Source organism: Nelusetta ayraudi, unplaced genomic scaffold, assembly GCF_046127955.1.
Source record: "Nelusetta ayraudi isolate G7.1 ecotype Tasmania unplaced genomic scaffold, CSIRO-AGI_Nayr_v1 ptg000023l, whole genome shotgun sequence".
In the NCBI taxonomy this organism is placed as follows: domain Eukaryota; kingdom Metazoa; phylum Chordata; class Actinopteri; order Tetraodontiformes; family Monacanthidae; genus Nelusetta; species Nelusetta ayraudi.
In genome coordinates, this window is record NW_027466073.1 from 716043 (window position 1) to 725000 (window position 8958).

At 44.5% G+C, this 8958-nt stretch overlaps 1 protein-coding gene across 1 annotated transcript in view; it reads left to right on the plus strand.

Moving 5' to 3' along the window:
- The window catches only part of adamts18 (ADAM metallopeptidase with thrombospondin type 1 motif, 18), a 59630-nt gene that overhangs the window by 20233 nt on the left and 30439 nt on the right, over nt 1–8958 (plus strand). Inside the window, exons 5-12 of the mRNA XM_076028416.1 lie at nt 562–776; nt 1442–1525; nt 1647–1806; nt 2988–3093; nt 4013–4150; nt 4261–4414; nt 6312–6407; nt 7019–7167. Coding sequence (XP_075884531.1) covers nt 562–776; nt 1442–1525; nt 1647–1806; nt 2988–3093; nt 4013–4150; nt 4261–4414; nt 6312–6407; nt 7019–7167 — 1102 coding nt within the window. The remainder of the gene's footprint in view (nt 1–561; nt 777–1441; nt 1526–1646; nt 1807–2987; nt 3094–4012; nt 4151–4260; nt 4415–6311; nt 6408–7018; nt 7168–8958) is intronic.

Consider the following 8958-nt stretch of genomic DNA (forward strand, 5'->3'; position numbering starts at 1 on the left):
CAGTTGTGCAATTTGTTCAAGCATCTGTAACAAGCAGACAGATAACAAACCTGGGCAACATTCTTCAAGAACTGTGCTTAATCATTTTTCAGGGCCAGGCAGGTGTCTTTGATTGACCGCCCTCTGGCCTTCGCGACAGCCATGTCGAGAATGGCACAAGTGCAGTCTGATGTATTTGACCAACATACTTGGGACATGGATTCAGACCAGGAAACACCAGCTTGGGCTTAAGAAAAAGAGAGAAAAAGAAATTCACAGCTACTAAATCGTATTAGGAAGATCATTTCTGTAATAAATGTTTTCCGGGTATACTACGTCCACAGGTTTCTCAGCCCTGCTGCTGTGTAACAGTTTTATCTATTATTTGAATGGAAGTGGTTGGAAACCAGAGAGGAGTGAATTTCCTGACCAATAAACGCCAGATGCTTTATTCTTATCGGCCGGTGTGAGGCCGGAAAGAGTCAGTTCATTCATTTGACCCTCACTGCTGAGCCTCTCGCCCTTGTCTCTGTCTCTGCCTCATAACTCCCTCTCTCCCTCCTCCCTTCCTTCCTCTCCTAGATGCTCCCAGGCCACCCGCTGAGGACCGTTTCATCCTGCCCGATGAGTTTGTGGCGCCTGCGGCTGAAGAGATGAGCCGAGCGAAGAGGTCTCCCATTAATTCCAACAGGGTGGGGGGACTGAACGTGGAGACCCTAGTGGTGGCAGACAGGAAGATGCTGGAGAAACACGGCAGGGAGAACGTCACCACCTACGTCCTAACTGTCATGAACATGGTGAGGTGGGGCACAGGGAGGAGGAGGAAAGACAGAGGCCTCCTGTGAAACTAGATAAATATAGTATTAGGATCATGGAAAACAACCAAGTTGCCAAATATAAAAGCAGTTTCTTTTCAAAAGATTTGCTGAATAAGGGGGTTTGAAGGCAGAGATGTTCTAATGGCAAAAACTTTTGCCGTAATGACAAACTGAGTTTTGCTGTTTTTTGTTAACTGCGTAATCCGTTTAAGTTGTGGCACATGAGGGTGGGCATTCGCTAACACATATAACTGAATCAGTCTGCAGAGACAAGCAACACAATTACCAGTGCAGGACCAGGGATTAGTTCACCACTATGGTTTTCTTATGATGCATCTTCTTCTTATTACGTATGGTGAGCCTAAGTCTGGACGGTGCATATGGTGTACGATAACTGTCAAACTTCTAAACCATTCGGATTCGTAGGTTCAAACAAACCAAACTACATGACTAAACAGAGCAGTGTGCAGTACCACATACGACAGAACAGCTGCCCGCTGGGTGTTTTCATGTTTCAAAAAAGTTTGGACACCCCCGTTCAATAATGAAAAAAAAAAGTTCTTGCTCCTTTGAAGCACCAAAAGCCCAACAGTTTTATTAGTGATTATGTTCCACCATTTAGACTGTCTTCTTCTCCTTCAAAGGTTTCCAGCCTTTTCAAAGACGGCACCATTGGGACTGACATCAACATCGTGGTGGTTAGCTTATTGCTACTGGAACAAGACCCAGTGAGTTGATTTATACCAAGTTTCAGAGGAGAAGTCGTACGTCTGTATCGGTGACTCATGGGGATCGATTCAACTGAGTCACTCTTGCTTGTTATTGCTGCATCTCTGCTTTCACCTCCAGCTGGGTTTGACCATAAATCATCACGCTGATCAGTCCCTCAACAGTTTCTGTCAGTGGCAGTCGGGTCTGGTGGGGAAGAGCGGCAAACGGCACGACCACGCTGTCCTTCTCACTGGCCTGGACATCTGCTCCTGGAAAAATGAGCCCTGTGACACTCTGGGTAAGACCAAAGCCAACTTGACACGCACTTTTCCTCATAAATGACAGAGTCCTGCTTGAAAGTAAATGTTGTGTGGAAACATTTTGTATGGCAGCACATGCTGCCAACGAAGAAAACGCAGTTTGCTGAAAGAGGCAAGTGAATGTAGGTGAACAGCAGGGGGTGGTTTGGAAAGGTGAAGGTGGAGATGATGCATCACTGTTCTTCGTGGAGCAAAATGATTTTTTTATTTATTCTTTAGTGGAGGTTCTCTACGAATGATAGACATATACCTTAGGTCAACTGTCATTTTTAGGGAAATCGGCTCATTGAAAATGCTTCAACGTGAAATTGTCATCAGTTTTTGTGCGACCCTAATCTTAATCCTGTATTGTTACACGTTTGACGTCTGGATCTACATTCTATACTGCGGGCTGGTTTGTCTTTGACACAGTAGATGTTTCTACCATCAATGTGTCTTGTATTTTTTGGATCCACTGGGAGGAAGTGCTGCCAGAATATGAGAGAGAAAAAAAACAACCTGTGAATACTGCTGAATATTTTCATCAGCTTGTCAGTAAAAGCATTAGGGGAGCTTTTTATTATTTTTTTTCCACGAGTGCTGTCAGATCCACCATCATTAGTGCTGTAGTTCTTTACACTGACTGGACAAAGACACAAATAGTTAAGTTCAACTCATACTGTGAACCCTTGGCTGCTTGTCTTCCTCATAATGTGGAAGATACTAAGACTAAGTAGTTGAATGAAAGCTTTCGGATGACCTTACATTTTTTTTAATGCGATGTCAAATATTTTGAATGAAAAAGTACTAATCTTTTTTGTGTTTCGAAAAGTGTGGCTACATTAGACACAAACAAATCGTGTAGTTGGCGATGGCAAGGACCATTATCTTGTTGTAAAATCCCATTTTGACCTCAGTGGAACAGTCAGCATGTGTGTTGAGGGCAACTGGAGTTAAATTGCACCGTGAGACTGAAGGGGGATTCTTGATGCAACATGTCAAAGATGAATGGCATGGGGGGGTGGGAGGATGTGGGGGGGTACAAAAACCTTCACCTCTTTTATATTTACAGTGAAATCAATTGGTTATGGACATTTTTCTGATTGGCACCATGTGCTTTATCATTCGGCCTGTGTATTTTGAAATACATCTCTCTTTTGACACTGCTTTGTGCTTACAGGTTTTGCCCCCATTAGTGGAATGTGCAGCAAGTACAGAAGTTGTACCATCAATGAGGACACAGGCCTGGGTCTGGCCTTTACCATCGCTCATGAGTCCGGACACAAGTATGTGGAACAAAAAATGTGAAAAAACCAAATAGCCACAATCGTTTAAAGACTTAAAAAGCATTGAAAAACATTTCAAGATTAAATATGGCCTCATTTAAAGAAAACACGTCATTTTTCCTCTTTGACTTTTTACATGAAAGCAAAACAGAGACGTCTTCAGGCAACACCGTTCAGTCAAAATTTGATCTGTGACAAATCAACAGCATTGTGCTAATTACTGAAAAATAGTAACTAGTTACTGTTAGTAGTTCCTTACACCAAAAACAAAAACTTGCATTCTGTGAAAAGTACATTTTTAGTTACCTAAAAAGAAAAAAAGTTATTTTAAATGCTCCCATTAATGCCATCGCAGCCTTAATTTCAGAGATGAACAGGCAGATTGGTGCAGCGTCTGCAGTGATGCGGCCGTTCTATCGGTCTGTCAGGGTGAAGAAAGAGCTGAGCTGAAAGGCAAAGCTCTTGATTTACTGGTCGATCTATGTTCCTACCCTCACCTATGGTCGTGAGCTTTGGGTCATGACCGAAAAACAATTGAGAATGTGGATACAAGCGGCTGAAATGAATTTCCTTTGTAGGGTAGCTGGGCGCACCTTTAGGGATAGGGTGAGGAGCTCAGTCACCCGGGAGGAGCTCGGAGTAGAGCCGCTGCTCCTCCACATTCACTAAGTTTACATGACACTTGAGAAAACCAAATGATTGCCTTAGTCCCATTATGATTGGACAACTGAAGTGCATGTAAACCCGTCAGTCAGGCTAAAATGAGTTAACCAGTTGTCTCAGGCATGTGCTTTTTCGTGAAATGTGTCCATGTATGTCCCCAGAATTGACTGTGTACATCTACATTGAACAAAATCTCACCATCGCTGGCGACCCCTGCACTCAGTTTTGGCTGTGATTTTTTTTTTTCTGCATCCAGTTTCGGAATGATCCACGACGGGGAGGGAAATCCCTGCCGCAAGACGGAAGGCAACATCATGTCTCCCACTCTGGCTGGAAACAACGGGGTCTTCTTCTGGTCCACCTGTAGCAGGCAGTACCTTAGTCGGTTCCTTGGGTAGGCCCGGGTTCTGCACGCCAGAATTCTCCTCATGTTTTCAGTGGCTGGCTGTCAGCTTTTTCCTAAAATGTGATTTTGTTTGCTGTTTTTTTTTTTTTTTTTACCAGAACAGCCCAGGCATCCTGTCTGGTGGATGAGCCCAAGCAGATCGGTCAGTACAAATACCCCGAGCAACTGCCTGGTCAGCTGTACAACGCAGACACGCAGTGCAAGTGGCAGTTTGGCTCCAAGGCTAAACTGTGCAGCCTTGATTTTGTCAAGGTGAGACATCTACGACTCAATTTTGACAGGATTTTGAACTCTGCGTGACAAAAAACAGACAAGAAATATGGTTAATTCGTATCTATCTATCTATATACATATATATATATATACCACCATATGTTCATGCATATACATATATCTGTTCATAGTTCTGAACTGTAACATTCCATTGTTGACGTCCTTAGAGGTTAAAACGGACATTTCTTTCAAACATTTCTTCCTCATGGCTTCCGAGGTCTTTTTGTGTCTTCACCTCTTTATTAAATGATTCTTCAGCCACACAGCCACTGGTAGCGGCTGCACTGCTGAACAGCAACTGCAAGAAATTCAGTTGGACAAGGTTTCTCTGGTCTCGGTGCGACGGTGAAGGCCAAGGAGACGCTCGCTTGTGTTAAATATGCGAGCAGGTCAGGTTACCAACTTGTGTGTGAAAAGAATGTTGGCTTTGAACCCCATCGAATCATTGAGTCAGTGAGGAGAAACACGCTGAAGGCAAAATAGATTTGAGCACACAGCGGAGCACTTTTCATCAAGTCGATGCGTTTCAGCACGTTCTTGATTTACAATTACTTTTGTACTCTTGAATATTCCTTCATTTTTTATTTTTTTTTCAAAGCTACCGGGGCCCATTGATCGTTGAATAATAAGCCTTCATAACGTAAGCCAGCGTGATATCCAGGGAAAGAGGAATCAATAGAGAGCAAGGCCCTTGAAAGTAGCTCATTAAAACATGCAATTACTACTACATGGACTCCAAGAAAACAAAAACCCTGCATCAAGTTATTCATCGCCTCTTTGCTTATACCAAGACTCTAAACAGGCCACTAGCAATGAGGCGGTGCACCCCGATCATATATAGAGGTTTTAATTGTCTGCTTTACAGCTCAAAGGATGTTGCGTTTAATCTCCACTTCATTTATTAGCACCATGATCTGTACTTAACAAGCCATAACCCCTCCTAGACCTGACCCTCCATTAAGATGCATTCACTTACTTCAATGGGAACCCCCCCGCCCCCTCCGGCCTTGTGCTCTTTGTATACACCTTTATGTTGAGCGCATTCAGCCACATTGATTGACATGTAAATGCTGTTTAAATAACTACAGCATTTTCTTGCCCTGGGCCAGTGATTGCTTTGGAAACCGTCTTTTGCCAACTTGTATTAATATGGTGGATTAGTGCACGTGACATTGCATTGGCTATTCACTCTCATTCTTACGTCCTTCTCACGTTTCCCTGCAATCTGCATGTCTTAATCTTGGGCGTGGGCATTCAGTGGTGGGCGGTAAAAGCAACCTACACACTGGTAAAAAAGGAATTTGGAGACACCTTTTACATTTAAAGCTGCCTTTTGTTTTGCTGCTGTTGGGCTCATGTAGATTGCAGTGGAGTGGCTTTCAACTACCTGCTTCATGTCAGAGGAGGCACATCAGCATGAAGACACACACACACACACACACACACACACACACACACACACACACACACACACACACACACGTACAGGGACACAGACTATTTGCTGTTTTTGCTCTTGGTGCCAGTTGTACTTGGGCGTGCTGCCAGACTGTCTATCACAGACTCCCTCTGTGCCCACTCGTTCGCTCTGTCTCTTTATTTTTTGGGTCAGATGACACATTCAATTATTGCTGGTTTCATCACAGAAGTACAGTGATTGAATTTGACACAGAGCTTTGTTGAAAAAAAAAAAAGCTTATATCCTGGGTATTTTGACTGATGTGGGTTAATTGAGCGGCATAATGGTGTTTCTGTTTATAACAGGCCGCTGCTAGATGGAGGCACATCAAAAGAACGTGATGCCAAAGGGCTGCCAGCAACCTGTAGCTCAATGCTAACTTTTACCGGTGTATTTAATTGTGTTTTGTGTTCACAGGATATCTGCAAGTCTCTCTGGTGCCATCGCACTGGACATCGGTGCGAGACCAAGTTCATGCCCGCTGCTGAAGGCACAAGCTGTGGTCCTGATATGGTAAGCGCCTTCTGGCTATCAGGCACACCTGGCTAACAGTGTATGAACTGGATTGTGTGTTTTTCTTTCAAATGATTGCTCCCCCACAAACAAATTCAAGCAAATGGCACCATTTTCCCGTCAATTCTGGTATTTCTCCAGGGATAACTTAGCTCGCTTATGGCCAGCAAAAGGTTTAGATTGCACAAATTTGTCATTGTAACTTTCCGTTTCATTGGTGAAAGATTAAACACACCGCAGGTGTCAAAACTCTTCACCATTCGTCCCTCGCCTTGCAATCTCAAGTTGGAAGACATCCAGCCAAAGTCTGGTTCATTCCTGACTTATTGTCAGTTCTCCAATGTGGACACAAGTGGCCTGACCTCTTCCTATATGGAAACTCGATGCTCCCAATGGAGAAGCGGTGATTTGTATGAGTGCTGTGTTTGACTTGGAGTGTTGGGGTATGTTGGGGTTGCGCTTGTGTGTATGTTGGCTTGCGGCAGACGGGTTTGTGTGTCCAGGTGTGTTGGCAGCCTCAGTGTTGCCCAACGCTCAGTTCCTGATAAGAAAGTCTTTGTCGCTTATCATCCTCTTTGCTCTAACCCTCTCATTTGGTCCGTTTTGTCCAGTGGTGTCGGCGTGGTCAGTGTATCAAGTTCGGCGAACACGGTCCCAGGGCCGTCAATGGCCAGTGGTCCGCCTGGTCGCAGTGGTCCGACTGCTCGCGGACCTGCGGTGGAGGAGTCATGTTCAGGGAGCGCTCCTGCAGCAGCCCCAGGTATGCACACGTGCAAACATATGATACTCTATCAATCTACTCTATCCAACCCGATGGTGCCAAACAGATGACAAATGGGGTTGACTTCGTCCAGTGCGGCCGATTCTACGTTGAAAATTCGAGCCGTAGATCAGGCTTAGATAGCAATCTCTTCAGAAAAAAAAAAAAGTTACATGTCTCGAAAGTGCTTCCTCTCAGAGCACCTGAGAGCACCGTCTGCCAGGTCGCTGTCAGCACGGGCGCGTGCACGCCCTGCACGGCCTGAATACGCTCGTGATAATGTCTCTCATCTTTCAGACTGACAGTCCAGACAGACAGACTATCTCTCGCCGTGAGCCAGACGAGAGGGGGAGAAAAAAAAAAAAAAAACCCTCCTAATAGCTCTCCTCTCTGAAGGCTGCCAAGACAGTCGGCAAACATCCCCCATTGCTGCTCACTCACACAAACACAATTCGACATAATTTCGCAGACCCCACACCCCCACAGTGCACGTCCTCTCGTTAGCAAAGTGCTGCGTGCAGGTTATTGCACCACCCAGAGCTAGCCGTATGGTTCACTTACGCTCAAAGGTGGATGCAGATCTGAGCTGAGAGTGCCGTTACAAACAAACATAACGTCTTGTTTCAAGCGGTAGTGTTGGATTGTTGCCAATTGTGGCTACTTCAGTTTTTGCAATTACCATATATCCAGGCAACATGCTAGTGATGCACCGATATCACTTTTTTTTTTTTTTTTTACAGAACAAGTAGAGTTCGAGTACTTGCACACACCATGGACATTTCCAATGGATGCATGGGCATCTACATGAGCACACATTAAAGGTGTCCAGACACATGTTTCCAGTCAGTCTATGACTAATTCAGAGCCGCCGGGGCTCTGAATTACCATCTTTGTTGCCCGGATCATAAACACTTAACCAAGTGTTTGTTTTGCCTTGTTGTCCCTTGTCACAAGGGGCACGCTCGCTCTCTTGACTACCACATCACCTGTTTACTGTTTAGTATTTCACTTGTTTATCCAGAGCTTAAGCTTTCAGGTCACACATCTGTTCACAGCTCTTTTACTTTAAACAAGCCTACTGCCTCCAAGAGTGTTGTCTTAAATCCAGTCGTCCTTTGTTACTGATATGGATATAGATATGGCTTAGGAAGAGGAATGTCCCTCTATTAATGGTTGTGAGTAGTGGAAATTCAGATGCAGCAATACACAATGCACAAGATGGACTTGCTAGCTGCATCTAGCTTCAAGCTAATGATCAGTTCCAAGCTTCGTCATCTGTGTTAAGACATCCAATTCTCTTCATATTTGATGCAGCATTTTCAGAATATTTTGATTCAGCTGCAGTAATTGGCATTCAGGATTGAAATATTAACTTTCCCCTTCAGCTGTTTCAGTTCCCCACCTTTTGGAACCTCCCTCGAAATCCCTTGAAAAGTGCCTGTCTGATACCGCACATTAGCCTTCTTGCATCACTGACTCTATCAGTGCTTACTCAACAGCCAGGCAGACACTGATGTGGCTGTTCTGTCTATCACTGCCAACCCGTCTCTTAATCCCTGTATGGGATCAAAGACCAAAACGTTTCCAGAGGCAGACTGACCCTCATATGATACACATTACCCACCATGACTGGCAGACCGTAAAGGGCCATAGAGCCCCTAAACCAGGTTAGCTGTCGAGTTCATTTATCATTTCTAGAGGTACTAAAAGTGCTGTGGGTTTTTTGTGCACTTGAACTTCAGTATGAATACGGCGAAGTTAGGTGTAGGCAAAAACGTCACATTGTTCTGC